The sequence below is a fragment of the Zootoca vivipara genome, chromosome 7, assembly GCF_963506605.1.
Source record: "Zootoca vivipara chromosome 7, rZooViv1.1, whole genome shotgun sequence".
NCBI lineage: Eukaryota > Metazoa > Chordata > Lepidosauria > Squamata > Lacertidae > Zootoca > Zootoca vivipara.
This window is the reverse complement of record NC_083282.1, coordinates 48,890,631-48,907,654: the sequence shown is the minus strand read 5'-3', so window position 1 is coordinate 48,907,654 and position 17,024 is coordinate 48,890,631. Positions and strand designations below refer to the sequence as shown.

At 46.9% G+C, this 17,024-nt stretch overlaps 1 protein-coding gene across 2 annotated transcripts in view; it reads left to right on the top strand.

Moving 5' to 3' along the window:
- The window catches only part of CELSR2 (cadherin EGF LAG seven-pass G-type receptor 2), a 125,136-nt gene that overhangs the window by 57,894 nt on the left and 50,218 nt on the right, over window positions 1-17,024 (top strand). For both annotated transcript variants that reach the window (XM_060276996.1, XM_060276995.1), the window contains exons 3-5: window positions 2,013-2,235; window positions 14,085-14,200; window positions 14,503-14,591. In XM_060276996.1, the coding sequence (XP_060132979.1) occupies window positions 2,013-2,235; window positions 14,085-14,200; window positions 14,503-14,591 (428 nt within the window). The remainder of the gene's footprint in view (window positions 1-2,012; window positions 2,236-14,084; window positions 14,201-14,502; window positions 14,592-17,024) is intronic.

Below are 17,024 nucleotides of genomic sequence, written 5' to 3'. Positions count from 1 at the left end.
AGTGCTCCGTTTGTTTCATGTTCCTGTGTGTTGCCCCCTCCCCAACTTGTGAAGGGCAGTGGGGGAACAGCGAGGGGCAGAGATAGCACACTTCTCTCAGACTTTCCCATTGTGTGGTGCTTTAACCAGGAAGATAGATGCCTCAATAGGGCTATGAATGATGTACACATCCACATTTTGGGATGGCTTCATCCTGAGGCCAACACCTATTGTTTTGCTGATTTGAACCACTGGTGTAGATTTGAGGACAGAACCATGGCCTTGAGCTTTTGGGGGGCCTCGCCTCCCTGCATAGTTGCAGTAGAAAAAGCTTTGACAGGTGAATTAATTAAAAAGAAAGAATACACCAGCTGAGAGTCTGGCTGTCATCTCTCATCAGCCCACGAGCATCTTTGTTGCAACACCAAAGCCGTTGCATCTCAGATTATTTTTTTATTGCCAGCAGTTGAAAGGTTTGATCTGGTTCTTGGCAATTGCCCCTCAACCCACCATACTTCTTTCTCTATCTCCAAAGGCATGGTTAAACATCCAGTTGCCTGTATTAGACAACCCCAGTGATACTGGAAGCTTCTTGTATTGAAGGTTTCAAAATCATACATACCGTGATTCAGTGATATGTGTCCTGTTTCACAGTTCCTTTCCAGCAAATCCCTACTCCTGGTTTTCTTCTCTCATGCAAAAAAATGCTGCCTCCTGCAGCGTCTGTCTTGGGGGAAACTTTTCCTCCCTCCCAAAGCTTTATTAACTATGAACCCCCCAAATTTGGGATCCCTCCCATTTAGGAGGTAAGCAGACATGACACCAGGAAACCCAAGACCATTTCCTTCTGGAATAGGACTGGGTGATATCTGGTTTTCAACACTGTGATATATCACCACCCAAACATTGCAATGTACGATATATCACAATGTCTGAAATAAGGATGGAGCCATGTAGAGGCATTGGCTGGCTTCATGGTTTTCCCCGCATCGTGATTTTTGCCATGGCCTAGCTCTTGTGATTCGCTGTCCCTGCAGGAGGCAGGGAAAAGCAGAGCTGGCAGAGTTAACAGGAGCTGCGGGAATCGAGAGAAGCCTTGGCTGGCTTCACGGGTTTTCTTAATTGTGACTTTTGCATAGCTCACCCACACCCACATCATGATCCGCAATATATTGCCAGGTCAAAAATCATGAAGCCGATCTCATGATATGGACTTCAAAACGGTTTTGGGTGATATATCAATATTTCTGCCAGCCCTGTTCTGAAGCAAACAGTGGCTGGAGAGGCAGTGGTGAGGAGGGATAATGTATTCCCCAATGATGCACTCAGATGCAGAGCATAACCCTGAGCATCTTGACTGAGAAATGAGCCTCAGCAAGTGGGATTTGCTTCATAGCGAGTCCGGTTAAGAGTGCAGCTCTAGAGGGCAAACCTAAGCATTCTTACTTAGAAGTCAGCCCCACTGCTTTCAGCGCTGCATCAGATAACACCGTTAAACTCTTCCTGATCATGTTCTCTCGTGAGTTTCCTCCCTGCTGCTCCTTATTTCTGTCCGGATGCTTCTGCTGCCCCCTTTGTGCAGCTCCGCCTGCTGCCTCTGCTGCTCATCTTGCAAGTTGGTGGAGCAGTTGGTGGAGCAGCTCTCTGGAGACTGGCCGGCTTCAAATCCCTGCTGAGCCATGAAACGCATTGATTGCCCTTTGGGAACTTATCCCCTTAGTCTCTTAGTTGCCAGTATGTGAAATGGGAATATTAATGATCCATCCTCTGGTGACAATGAATAAAGATAAGGTTTTAAAGCGCTTTGCACTTCACCAGTTTTTTTATGAGTTACCTAGCAATGGTCTGTCGGTAGGCAGCCTGCGAGCGTCAATGCACATCCTTCCAGAGGGCCCTGCACTGCATCCCTCAATGTTGGTTGGCCTGGAACTACTTTGAACTGTTTCCCTTCCTGACCATGGTGAAACTCCTGTATATTTGCAACGTGACCCGGTGTTGAAGCTACTGATGGCTGCTCTCTGCTTCTGTTGCAGGGGAGAACTGCGAGGTGAACTCCCGCCTGGGTCGCTGCACCCCGGGGGTCTGCAAGAACGGCGGCACCTGTGTCAATCTCCTGGTGGGCGGGTTCAAGTGCGACTGCCTGTCGGGAGACTACGAGAAGCCCTACTGCCAGATGAGCACCCGCAGCTTCCCGGCCCACTCCTTCCTCACCTTCAAGGGACTGCGACAGCGATTCCATTTCACCATCGCCCTCACGTAAGTAGCACTTGGCTTTGCGGGGGAAGGGGTGTCCAGGGCAGAAGCTACCATGTCCCCAGGCATCATTTTGCTCTTTGTAGCACTCTGGACTAGGAGGCATTGAGACACCTCTGTTGCATTTATTGCTACCATTTTTAAAAATCTATTTTATTTTGACATTGAAAAACCCACCCATGTCATATACCGGTAGTTTAGGCATAACTACACAGGGAGTAACTTGACTCACGTCACCTACTGAGTGAGATCGTGGCAGAGGCAAGATTCAAATGGGATTTCCTGATTTGCGTCTCTGTTTGCCACTATTCTATACAAGTTTTCTTTCTTTTTTTTTCTTTAAAAAAGCAAAACTAAAATAAATGTATTCAGGAAAATCCCAGGGAAGAAGACACTTTTTAAAAGGTAAAGGGACCCTTGACCATTAGGTCCAGTCGTGACCAACTCTGGGGTTGCGGCGCTCATCTCGCATTATTGGCCGAGGGAGCCGGCATACAGCTTCCAGGTCATGTGGCCAACATGACAAAGCCGCTTCTGGCGAACCAGAGCAGCGCACGGAAATGCCGTTTACCTTCCCGCTGTAGCGGTACCTATTTATCTACTTGCGCTTTGACGTGCTTTCGAACTGCTAGCTTGGCAGGAGCTGGGACCGAGCAACAGGAGCTCACCCCGTCGCGAGGATTCGAACCGCCGACCTTCTGATCGGGAAGCCCTGGCTCTGTGGTTTAACCCACAGCGCCACCTGCCTCCCTCACCTACACTTTTGCTTGACCAGTATTTTGATTGAACCATGTACTGATTAATTCCCCCAGATCTGAGAGCTTTTATTGTTGTTCTGTGGCTGCGCCTTGCAGAAATCCTGTCCTACCCCCTGAATCAGCTCTTATCAGATGCACAGAAAATCTGAAGTGAGATTTTGCTTAACTGAGCTTCAGTTCAGTGGGTAAGATTAGATTTTTTACAAGGAATTCCACACAGCAAAGAAAAAAGCTCACAGACCTGGGGAACAAATCAGTACACAGTATGATCAAAATACAGATTACACCCACAGTGCGGATGCTCGCTAAGGCTATGTGTACATTAGCAGCTTAAAACACTGCAAGCTTTTTCACCACCGCGCTGCATTTGATATCTCATTTTGACACCATTGTATGTAGCAGTATGGCTGGATGTGTCCCCAAGTCTGCAGCTGTCTGTCCACGCCAGTGGGAAGAGGAGGCATGGATGTCTTCATATGGCTTATGTTTTCAGATTTGATTGGTTGATTTGATGATTGATTATTTAATTTCTATACCGCTTAAAATATAAGAAATACCTCTAATTGGTGTACAAAAACTGAAACAGACAACTGAAACAAAATATTTCAAAAATTCAGAGTTACATATAAAAGGGGTACATTAATACAAAGTTACTAATGTATAAAAAACCAATAACAATTCATTTCCCTTCTGGTGTACCCTTCCCTCTCAGCCTCCGGGTTCTTACCCAGGGTCCAAACAAACTCACAGGTCACCCACAAAAGCCCCACAACGGGAAGAGCCCCTGGACATCAACCCAGCCCCCCAGCCCAGGCATGCCCCTCATGAGTAGGCCCAAAATAGATGGCATTTCCTCAGGCTGCCCACAGCTGCATCCCACCCAGCCACAACCTCCACACCCATCTCCAGGCACAACAGGTTTGTTGAGTTTCCCAGGGGGCCCAAAGGATGGGGAAAGGGCTCCTCTCCACTTTGCAGCTCCTCTGCCCTCTCTTCCTCCTCCTCCTCTTCCTCCTCCAGCTCCAGAGTATGGATGTTTTAGGGCAAAATGCACCAAACAGCAGCATTTCTCAAGAAACTACAGGATAGGTCTGGAATGCGGCTGACATGTGTACACAGCTTCACAAACCAGTGATGGGAGTGCACTAGATTCAGAGTAAAGGGGAATGTGTGTAAGAAGACCCACCACCACCGCCAGGTATCTTCAGAGCTCCTAATCATTGTAGAAAGAGGATTCCTCCCTCTTGGGTGTGCATGCAAACAGTTTTCCTTTTCTGGGAAATCGATAATTTAAAAGGCTCCCACACTACCTGTAATTAATATTTCTCTGCTGAAGCCGAAAAGTACCTTTAATTAATATTTATCTGCCGGAGCTGGAAAGTAATCTCAAGAGTCTGTTTTCTGGCAACAAGTCAGACAAAATCTGACAAGGCAAGCCATCCATCACCAAGTCTGAATTCTGCCAAGCAGCCTGTGCTGAAACAGGTTGTATGTTTCAGTTTTGCCCGGTGAGGACAGTTCCAGTCAGGGTCAAATTTCAAGTTGCTAGATCTCAATGAGAAAAACATTCCCACTCCTTTTCTCACCTGACAGCTAAAAATACCAGTATTCTCACTGCTGCCAGCATGGAACAATTAACCTGCTCTCTATGGAGACAGCAGAGTCTCCTCTGGCCCCAGGCTTCTCCCTCAGAAAAAAAAACTTCCCCATTTGATTATGAACCAGATGTTCTGACTCCTCAGTCTAAGCTGAAAATAATAACACAGAAGGTTTCTCTCTCCGTCCTTTTTACTGTACAGCAGTGTGGTATGTGGGTATTACTGGATGAAGAAAAATTAAATCACACAAGCTGGATTTTTCTTTAAAAAGAATAATTAATGCTTCCAAATCTTCAACAACAATAAAACAAAAAAAAAAAACCCACAAAAACAAGCAGGCAAGAGTTCTTTTTTGCATGCCATGAACAAGGATGGAAAAGGAGATTTTTTCAATAACGCTCCATCTGTCCCTTTGCTATATGTATCCCAGATCATGGGGAGGATAAGCTTTCATAGAATTGTGAAGTTGAATGTGACCATGAGTTGGTTCCTCTAGTAGTCCAATCCTCTGCAGTGCTCCGTAATCTTTTGCCCAATGTTGGACACAAACTCACAGTCCTGAGTCTCATGCTTTACCAACTGAACTATCCCAGCTTTGGGTTAAAGCAAAGAACCACGAACCCTAGAATTGTAGAGCTGGAAGTGACCCCCAAGGGTCATCTAGTCCAACCCCCTGCAATGCAGGGATATGCAGCTGTCCTGAACCTGCAACATTGGCATTGTCAGCACCACACGCTAACCAACTGAGCTATCCAGCTCTTCCTTAAAGTTGCAGTTAGTACCCTTATGAAGGAATCTCTTGGACAGAGGCTGAAGGGGCTGAAGAGAGGCCTCCTTGTGCTGCACCTCCATGCTCTTGCTTCTCTTCAGCGTCTCAGGAGGTGACCTAGGTAGAGCCAGAAGCAAGAGAGGCAAAGATATATATATGTATATATCTTGCCCACCTATATACTTCCACCTCCTATCTTTTTGAAAACCCAAGGATTTGGGTGAGGTAGCCATTGCTTATGTGACTTCTGTTTTGTAAGCAGGGAAAGATAGTAACCAAGGCTGCTATTATTATTATTATTATTATTATTATTATTATTATTATTATTATTAAAGAGGTACACTGCTTGTGTTCAGACTATGTGTTGACCTCACTGAAACTGACCTTGGAATGTGCTTTCAGATAAGCTAGCTCCAGCGTGTAGACAGAATGCAAATCCAAAGCTTGTGAGCAACAATATGAAAGTGTCTCACGTTTGTTTATGGGGTGTGACATTAAATCCCACCCAATAAGTAATTAAAATCAACAAAGGAATTATCCTTGCAGTGCTTATTCTCCAACTCTTCACCTTGCTCAGAAATTTTAATAATGGTTTACTCTTAACTTTAAATTTTTGACCTAAAGATATGCCTTCCCCACTATTCTGATTCTTTTCAACATTGGATGCCGGCCTTGTTCTGTTGCATCCAGTGCTTTTTTTCTGGGGGGAACGCAGATTCACATTTTGTGAATCTAAGTTTGGCTTCATTGAGGGGCAGTATTTCAATATGAGTAGGAAAATGAGAGTACCCCTAAACATTTTTTTAAAGAAAAAAAGCACTGGCTATATCTATTTTAGATTCAGTATTGGTCGCAGGATCTTTTGATTTATTTTTTCAATCAGAAACTTCTAATTTCTGCTTAGTACTTTGCTCCAGAGGTTTAATCTCAGGAAGAAAAATATCTTTCCATTTTGCGAGAGACAAAGATGGAATATCCTCCACCTGATTGTTATTATCACCTCCTACAGCCAAATTATTTGTGGCTTCTGTGAGACTCGGTATGGTGCTGCTGCTCCTTCTTTTCTCCCCCCCCCTCCCATGCTAATATGCAATTAGTGCTAATTGTTTATTAGAATGGGAGGGGGGAGATGAAGAAGCTGTATTGTACAATATTATAGAAAGTATAAAGCAAAAATAATTCCAGTGATTACAAAATAATTACACAACAAATAACTTACATTGAACGAAGAACCAAACCTTTTCCACAGGAAGTCACTGGGAGCAGCATTAGGCAATTTGGGGCATAGTGCCATCAGGATGCTGTTGACATCCAGCTCTACTTCCTTATTGCTTCTGAAGCAGGAGAGCCTGTGACTTTTTTGAACCAGTGCCTGGTGGTCTGGATGAGAGTAAGACAGAGACTCTCAGTTGAGTAGTTCTCTCAGGTGAGTGGTTCTCAGTTCCAGGAGTTGGGGAATTCACCGGTTCTTGAGAGGAGTGCACTCCTTCTGAAGGAACAGACAAATACTTTGGGGGCCGTTCCTAGATCCAAATTTGTCCCTCGAGGCTCAGGTAACCTCTGTGGTGAGGAACAGCTGTTGTCAGCTGAGGTTGTTACACCAGCGGCATCCTTTTCCTGGCCACTGAGATTCATGAATAGGCTACCTCACAACTGGACTACTGCAATGTGCCTTGTGTGGAGCTTTTCTTGGGAATGATCTAGAATGCGGCATCATATTGTACCTGTGCAGAAGGCACTGGCTGCTGAGAAGCTACGATTGTTCCAGATCATGTTTAACATATAAAGACCTGAACAACCCAGGACCAGGTTCCTTTAAAAACCACGTGGCCCTGTATAGACCCGCAGGACCACTTAGATCACCTGGGATAATTCTACCTGTGGCACTGCACCCTGCCTTCCCTTGATCCCACCCTGACATGCCTGCCTGCAGCCTGCCCCCTTTTTGCCTTTACCACCGTTGGAGCTCTGACATTGGTAGGGGTCAGGAGAACTCAAGAACAGTGTGCAGGGGAGGGAGAGGGGTGGGTTGTTCTTTCTGGCAAGTGGAAATGCTTGTGCTGTGACAGAACAATTGCTCTAGCTCCATGTTGAATTCCTCCCACCATCTTTAACAATGGAGATTAAAATTAAAAATTTCTTTCCATTGTTCATGCAGAGAGCAGATTTAAAAAGAAACAGGTTGAAGTTCCAATTCAAACATGAAGCTCGCAAGAATAGCCTGGAATACATTCTGGGTACAAGGTGTGCAAAACCTGCCACTTTACTTCTGTAGAGTTTTCCATTATGTCTTTCCATGTTTTTGTATATCCATAGAGTTTCTTTGATCTTGTTTTTCCAAATAACTGCTGATCACGTGGGGTTCCTGTCCCGCTGCTCCTGCAGTGGAAACACTTGCAACAAATTGATGTGAACTATGGCTGGCTGTATCACCATTTCGATTTTATATTGCCTTGCTCTTTTTTCAGTTTTGTTTAGTTTCATATTTCTGTGCTGCTTTTCTGCTAAGATTAGTGGTGTATGGCATGAAACGAAGTGCACCAGAGTACAAATCAATTATATCAGTAAAACAGCGGCAGTGAAAATACGGTAAAGACAGCAGTACAAAACTCCAGCAGCTTGCATTAAAAGTTTTTTAAATGCATTTAAAGTTGGCTGGAATTTTTAAAAAGCCTTTACAACTTTTAACACCAGGAGGTTGTTGTGTAGACCATACAGCAGACGACTCTGTGGCTGCGCATGTGCAGTTGCGGATGGCAATGCATGTGCAACCGTACATCACAGTGCTCATTCCATTGAGACTATGCATCATGATAGCAGATGCCCCCACACTGAGAGGTGCGTTCCTGCATACAATGCAGCCCTCCACATCCGCCACCCAGCTTGTACAAGGATTCACACACCTAGTTGCTATTCCCCGCCCTCCGCTGGAATGGAGATAATTGTCTGCACACCAGCGAAACAACTGTATCTGTGTCAAGAGCTGAACCTGGCAGATTGCCGTGGCATCCCTTCTTCCCAGGAAGCATGTGCCCTTGAATGGAAGAGCAGAGAGAAGAGTTGTTTCCCAGTATTGTTTGAGAGAGAGAGCATGCATGTTAACACATGCGTCTCTGCGTCTCTGTGAAAGCGTATCAAAGGGACTGCGATGAAAGAATGGAAGAGAGGAGCACCTGTTCCTCAGGGACATCTCACACATACAAGAGTCATTTCTTGATGTTACATTTCTTGACGTTACATTACGTAAGGGCACGCATGTGTGGAATTGCCCATAGTTGTGGAACTGCTTGCACATCCAGTGTCATCATGACAGTGCAGGGCAGGTCCGGCCTCTGAAAAAAGGTAGCTACTTTCCCCAGGATTTGTCTAGCTTTGCGATAAAGTGCTGACCTGGGGAGCTGCCAAGCATCTTTTTTTTGCTAGGGGCTGTGGGTTAAACCACAGAGCCTACAGTTTGCCAATCAGGAGGTTAGCAGTTCGAATCCCCGCGACGGGGTGAGCTCCCGTTGCTTGGTCCCAGCTCCTGCCAACCTAGCAGTTCGAAAGCACATCAAAGTGCAAGTAGATAAATAGGTACCGCTCTGATGGGAAGGTAAACGGTGTTTCCGTGTGCTGCTCTGGTTCGCCAGACCACATGACCCGGAAGCTGTACGCCAGCTCCCTCGGCCAATAAAGCAAGATGAGCGCCGCAACCCCAGTATTGTCCACGACGGGGCCTAATGGTCAGGGGTCCCTTTACCTTTAGGGTTTGTGGGGATTCCACCACTCACTTTCCGGCACCTGGTCACTTTAGAACTTTTCCAGACCTCTAGTGCAGGCTGGAAGCAAGGGACACAGCAGTCACTGCCCAGTGTTTTCCTCTCCTATCATCAACATCTCTCTGCTAACAATACCCAGAAAGGAACCTCCTCCAGGGGGAAGCCCAGTAAAGGTTTTTATCGTTGGTAAGCCTCATTTCCCATTCTTTTCCCATAGATAGGAAGTTTCTTGGCAAAGGGCATTATCCAGGCAGCATGCGCTTTGGCTGCACTGATGGTAACACAGAGCGTTCCCTCCTTTTCCGCAGCTTTGCCCAGTCCATAATCCCTGCAGCTCCATCCTTATTGTTAGCCAAGCACAAAAGAGCCAGCCAGCCAAGGCCTCTTTGTCCCTGGACAAGGGTTAGTTGGAGTTCCCCGATTTGCTCTGCATACTTGTCACACTACTGTAATGGGGGGCGGGGGGCGAGAGCTGCCAAGTGCCTATAATGAAACCAGCCCACATGAGCAACACAGAGAATAGTCACCAGGGAGGGGGAGGCCTGCCTGCTCAGGCAAGAAGCCAATTTTGCAACCCTGATAGGGAGGAATGGCCAACGGGCCTATCATTTCAGAGAAAAGTGGCGACGGTAGAAATTTATAAAATTATTCATGGCGTAGAGAATGTGGATAGAGAATAAAGTTTTTCCCCTTCTCTCGTAACGTTAGAACTCATGGAAATCCTATGAAACTGAATGTCAGAAGATTCAGGACAGATAAAAGAAAGTGCTTTGTCACACAGTTAAAGTATGGAACTTGCTCTCCCAGGAGGTAGTGATGCCACCAACTTTGGTAGCTTCAAAAGAAAATTGGGCAAATTCACGGAGGACAGGGGTGTCAATGGCTGCTAGCCACGGTGGCCATGCTCTGCCTCACACAGTTGGCGGCAGAAATGCTTCCGAATACCAGATGCTGGAAAGAACAGGAGGGGTGAGGGCTTGCGACTGAATCCTACTTGCGGATTTCCCACACGCATCTAGTCTTGTCACTGTGAGAACAGGATGGTGGAGAACAGGATGGTGGTCTGATCCAGCAGGCTATTCTTGTGTTCTTATTCCCCACTTAGTTTCTTGACTTGCACCAAATTCAGTTAACTTCAAATATAGATTATTGGCAAGATGAAGGTAAGCACATGAGAAGGTGGTTGCTGGGTTGGGCCTACTCCCACAGTGGTCCCTCTTTCCTCACAGCTCCTGCCACAGGAGCATCTGAAGTGCCGCCATCTTGCCCTGGATGAAGTGAGAAGAAACTCTGGCAGATTTTTTTTTAACAAACAAGTTGTCTTTTCTGTACTGTAGTAACTTAAAAAAACAACCATGATTATGCCGTTTGCTGTAATAATCTTATGTAAACTGCTTTGTGAGGTCTGCCTGAAAAATGGTGTACAGGAAAAAGGAAAAAAAGGCACAAAAATAATAAATAAATACATCTAGGTTAGGTAAGGTTCACTGAATGTGTGAATCACTTCCTACAATGAAAAGTCCAGGAGCAATTTCAAGAAGACTAAAATACACCAATCTAATTATTGGTGCTGCCTAAATGCCCAGGAAAACACCCATTTCTTGTTGCCTTTCCTCCTAGGGGAGCTGCTCCATCATTTTAGTTGCTCCTTTCTGACCCTTTCCAGGAAGCACCAGAGTTCCCAAAATATGAGGGAAGATGACACAATTTCCCTTTAGCAATTTGGCAGCAGAAAGAGGATGGAGCTGTGCGGCACCTACGAATGGGATCAGGCTTGTTTATCAAGACCTTTTAATTCCCCTATTCCATTTTTCCATCGCTCTCCATTCCTGACCTGAAGACATGAAGCTATATAGCACAATGCCAGCAACCACATTACTTTCGCTCCACCAGGAAGGATGGCAGGAAGCTAGAAGGAAAGGAAGCTCTGGCTGCAGAGAATCAGTATGTCAGGTTGTAGTCCTTCAGTTAAAGGAACGCAGGACTGAGCTTAGCTCTGCTGGGACTGAAAATAAATTTCTGAGTTGAGCATGTGCTCAGAGGTGCCCTGTTCCTTAGTTTTGTTTTTCAACCAGCCGTTGTTTTGGTTGGTAGAACTCAGGTTCTAGGGGGGAGGGAACAAAGTAGACCCTGCAAGTCCAAAGTCTGCCCACCCCTGCGTCTTGAATTTGTGTTTTGGGAGGTGTTGATGGAGTTCTTGTAATTATGTGCAAGCGCCCATCATCTGACGACACCGGCTATTTGAAATTCCACACGGGCATCTTCCTGATATGCCTATAGAGCCTGCACGGTGGAAGAACTGCTTTTGTACGCTCAGCCTCCACACTTAGCCCCTTGCTCTCGTCCCTTGCTCTGTTTACTCACAGAGCCACATGCAGCCAAAAGGAATGAATGGAGGGTTGAGGAGGGGGAAGGGTGCCAGGATGAATCACGGTTGAGCCAGCCTACTTGGGCGCTCCTTTGTGTGAGGGAGCCGCACACCTAATCACAAAGGAATGCCTTTGTTAGGCTACGTTTACTTGCTTGGGGAAATCACTGGCAACCTAGCAACACACAGCTCAAGGCCAGGGTGACTTCACACATGGCAGATTCCTTCACCAGATATTCCATGTGCAAATCCCGCACGTTGCTTGTCACACACAGGTCCGTTTACAGCAGCATGCACACATGGAGGAAGAGCTCCCAGCTGCTTGGTGCCTGCCTCTCTGTGCGAATGCATCCAAAGGACAAATGTTTAGGGTCTCAGGATCCAGTTCTGCATGTCATATATACAGCTGTGTTGTGTGTGAGTCTGAAGGAATCAAAAGGTCTTTGCTTTCCTAAACTCTCCCCCTCACAATCCATAAAGAATCTGTTAAAGACTAACAGATTTATTAAGGCATACACTTTCATGGGGTCTTCATCAGATGCAGGATGTATTATCCTGAATTGACATGCATGGTTGCGGGTGAGGTGGTTGCGAATATCAACAGTAAAGTCAGAAGGCAATGAAATACAAAAAGTACTGAGACAATGATCATTACTGTACATGATTAACAGTGGCCATTGACAAAGCACTTGATGCTAGCACAGACACCCTACCACTGGCAAGTCAAAAGTGTGATAAAAATCCATTGTTCCTGATTCAGTCCATGACTGCTAGCATTGGACTTCTTGATGAATTGTAATCGTTTCACATTGCAGTCTCCCTCTGAAGTTCCTTTGTTCAAATATAGACATATTAAGGTCAATTGCAGAGTGTCCTGGGAGGTTGAAAACTTCCTCCACTAGTTTTTTGTTTTTGTTTTGCAGTTTCTGATGTTAGATTTGTGTTCAGTGTGGTGCAGTGGTTAAGAGTGGTAGACTCGTAATCTGGTGAACCGGTTTGCATCTCCGCTCCTCCACATGCAGCTGCTGGGTGACCTTGGGCTAGTCACCATAGCTGCCAAGTATCCCGTATCCGCCGGGAAAACCCCTTTTTTCTTACCGTTTCCTGGCGGTCTCCCGTTTGGTCCCTTAAATTGGCTTCTGCCCGGCGGCCATTTTTCTGGTGCCGCTTCGCCCTTCTATGGGCACCAGAAAATGGCGGCGGCGGAAGTCGCTTCCGCGCATGACTGGAAGTTGCGTGACGCGACTTCCGGTGGCGCTTTGCCCTTCTATGGGCATCAGAAAATGGCGCCGCTGGCGCCGGAAGTTGCTTTTACGTGTTTCCGGTCATGCGCGGAAGCGACTTCCGGCGTCGGCGCCGCCATTTTCTGATGTCCATAGAAGGGTGAAGCGCCACCGGAAGTTGCGTCACGCAACTTCCGGTCATGCGCGCGCTGCCGATCCTGGATCTTTACGACCCGGACTTGGCAGCTATGGCTCCGCCCAGTTCCAAAATGGCAGCAGCGCTACTTCTGGTCCAGTCCCTTATTTCTCAGGCCGGAACTTGGCAGGTATGCTAGTCACACTTCTTTGAAGTCTCAGCCCCACTCACCTCACAGGGTGTCTGTTGTGGGGGAGGAGGGGAAAGGAGATTGTTAGCCGCTTTGAGACTCCTTCGGGTAGTGATAAAGTGGGATATCAAATCCAAACTCCTCCTCTTCTTCTTCTTCTTCTTCTTCTTCTTCTTCTTCTTCTTCTTCTTCTTCTTCTTCTTCTTCTTCCTCCTCCTCCTCCTCCTCCTCCTCCTCCTCCTCCTCCTCCATTAATTTTTAGAGAGACTGGACTGTTAGTCCTATGTAGAATGCAGAAGGCCATCACAGGGTAGATGATGGCATATGCCAGGGATGGAAGGACCTCTGGCCTGTGTGCTAAACTTGGCCCACTGGGGGTTCAAAGTTGGCCCACAAGGCCATTTACCCCAAACCACACTGTATGTAGCTTCAGGTGTGGGGAAGAAAGAGATGAGGCTGCCAGCGCACAATTGGGAGCCTTGATTGTTCATTCGCAAGGGAAAACAGGCCTTGCTTAGCTCTACTGCCCATCCAATGATGTGTGGTAGAGCTGAAGCCTTCTGGATTGGTTGTGTGTGGTGGGACCTGATGTCATTGTGGTGTCAGGTGAATGACAGATAGGCAACCCCACCCATTTGCCAAATTCGGCCTGCAAGGCTAGATCCCGGTAAGGAACTGGCTTGCTGAGCCAAAAACATATCCTCCAAAATGTTGGGTCCTAAAACTGGGATGTGCATCTTCCCACCTGTGCTCCCACACGAGATCACAGAGCCTAAAAGATGTGCTGAGGGGTGGGGCTGTGCACCGGAAAAAAATGTGTTTGTGCTGCTGTACTCTTGTGGGGGGGGGAAATTGGATGTTCAGTTTTCCTGGGACACTATGCAAAAAGGTTCTCCACCCATGGCCTATAGATTCTGTCCAGACAGGAATTATATTTGTTGCCTTCCCATCAATCACCTGGGCTCTTCTCCATCTACTGCCTTGTCTTGAGAGGGAGTTTTGAGATGCTGGATCCTGGGTACAGGGGCTCACCATTCTCTTCTGTTTGGCAGGTTTGCCACTAAGGAACGGGATGGGCTGCTCCTCTACAATGGGCGCTTCAATGAGCGACATGATTTCGTCGCCCTGGAGATTGTACAGGAGCAAGTTCAGCTGACTTTCTCAGCAGGTATGGTTTTTCTCCAACCCCCTTGGCTTTTCTGCTCCTGCTCCTCCCACCTGACTTCCTAGCAGTGTTGAAATTCCCATGCCAGGCTTTGTTTTCCTAACCTATCAGCCTCTGCCTCTTACCCTGTTAGCCTTCCTATCTCTTCCCCAGCTCTGCTGCAGGATTTTACCTGCCCCAGTGCCGCCACTGTTAGCTTAGATGCTCCTTCTTCAGAGCCCTCATGGGAAATGGTGGCAAGGAGAGGCATTCTCTTCTCAAGAGTCTCTCCCCTCTCTCTGAGTTGTGTTTAATCTCTCCCTCAGGAGAGTCAACAAGCACGGTAGCCCCGTTCATCCCTGGGGGCGTGAGCGATGGGCAGTGGCACACCGTCCACCTGCACTACTACAACAAGGTAAGTCTCACTGGATAGCTCAGTCACTAGAGCACGAGACACTTAATCTCAGGGTTGTGGGTTCGAGCGTCACGTTGGGCAAAAGATTCCTGCATTTGCAGGGGTTTGAACTAGAGGACCCTCGTTGTTCCTTCCAACTCTACAATTCTATGATCATAAGACTCTTTCATCCTGAACAGGCCTGCTGGTGCTGTGCCCAGCTCATCTCCACCCTCACTTTTAATTCAGGGCCAACTGCATACATGGCGCTTTACAGAGAAGAGGTCTGACATATTCTTGCCCCAAGGCACTTACAACTAAACATGGGCACACTGGAGGAAGCATGTGGCAGGCAGTGGAATCATGAGGAGGCAGAGAGGAATATGTGATTATTTCAAGCCCATGTACTTTGACTATTACAATAAGGTGTAGGGACCAGGCTAAGCATGGGGAGCCTTTGGCCCTTCAGATGTTGCCAAACTGCAATGCTCATCAGCCCTAGCAAGCATAGCCAATGGCCAGGAATGATGGGAGTTGTAGTTCAGCTACAACTGAATCCCATGCCTGGTCTAGGGAAATGATCCAACTGCTTCCTGAAAAAGCTGAGCTTTGAGGAGGGAGATGGTTTCATGGAGGCATTCCAAGAAGCCGTTCCAGGGACAACAAGTGGAAATGGGCAGAGTCATTTTAAGGTTCAGGGGACCTTTGGATGGTGAGGGTGGTGGAGCTGATCAAGCAAAAGTCGCAGAAATGGATGTGCTGGGAAATAAGCACAGAGAGAGGATGGAGGGGCAGGGTCTCTGGGTACCAGAAGCTTGTGAGGTATCTGAGAGTAGGCAGGAAGCCAAGGTAGATGGATTTAAAGATGGAAGTCACATGGTCAGAGCAGCAAAAGAGGTGAATATTTTTGGCAGCAAAGATCTGGATGGATGTGAGTGGGAAAAGGTGAGACAATGGAACACCAGTGAGATGATTCCTAGTGTTGTGCCAAAAATGTATTCTGCTTCTTTTTACTGTTTTTTCCAGCAGTGAATGAGAAAAGAAGTTGCATTTGAAAATCATCACAGGGGCTGAAAATTTTTAGCAAAATATGCAGGGTTTTGTTTTTGTGTTTTTGCACTTCTTATTTTCAAGGTGGTCCGTGGATGTATGTGAGTGTTCTTTCTTTTTCATTCTACAAATCATCTCTTTGATGAGCTGCACTCTGCAGCCTTCTTGGGTACCTGTGCTTCCTGAAACCCCCATAATATCCTCAGCTGGACTTCCTAGCAGCCACAGGAACATGGAGAAGCTGCCTGTTGATGACAGCTGTTCATCTTTTTCAAGTTTAAAGAAATTGGCATGGAAATGTTTTTGAAAGCTAACTGGAAGAACTTCCCTTAAAAACAAAACAAGCAAATATGCCAATCTCAGTCTCTTGGTGGTTAGCCTCCCCAGCTCAGGGGAAGAGGTGACTTCTCCCTCAGGGCTTTTTCAGATCAGAAAGTGCAGGCAGCCTGAGAGGCTGGGAAATGCTGGGGAAGTGTTTAATGGAGCTAAAACAGGCACATCGCCCATATCCACCTCGCAGTGATAGGGTAATTCCAGCCCTGTACCCACCAAAACTATACATTCTAAAGTGTCCTGAGAAACAGGAAGAAGAAAAAAATGAATCCTGTTTTGCAGGGGCAGAAAGTTTATGAGAAACTGGGAGAAACGTTTCAGCACAGTGCTAAATATGACAGTAGCTAAAGGAATATGAACCCAGGGGTACAGAGAAGAGTTTTCACTGAAGGGACAGACAGCCGGGTCTGTATTTTTGTAATATTGTATAGGGAGAAGTGACATGCAGTGGAGGCAATTCCATTAGGTCAAATGGGGCACTTCAGTAGTAACCTAATTCTGGCCTCCGCCAGCCTGTTTTATATCTCACAGCCAGTCCAGGATGTGGCACTGCCTGTCCCCTTCCTCCTCCTTAATTCCACTATTGCTCTTTTAAAACTCAACGGGGGATAAAACCAGAATTAGCTGCCTCTGGCTCCCCCTACTGTTGGCCTCCGTGCCATCTGCCCTACCAGCCGCGACCGATGATGCGACTTAGCAATGGATTCAATTTGCCCTGAACAACAGGGCAGATGGTGACATTGTCAGCTCAGCACCAGCCCATAACAGCCTGCAGAGGGTTCCTGCCAGCTTTTGCCACTGGTACCCTATGTCTGGAGAGATGGGTGATTTCTGTTGTTCCCCGCAGTGAGGGTGGCTTCTGGGGCCATGAAATATTCAAAGACCAGCAGGAGCTTTTGGTAACAGGTTTGTCGTCACCAATTCCTGGCTCCTTTGGGCTCGAGAAGATCTCTGCCATTAGCATTCATAGTGCCCTCAGCGCAGGGACTTTTGAGCGGGGTGAGGAGGAGGATGGAGGTTTGGTGGTCCCAGCATGATGAAGTCCCAAGAAGCTAGTTTCTAATGAGGAGG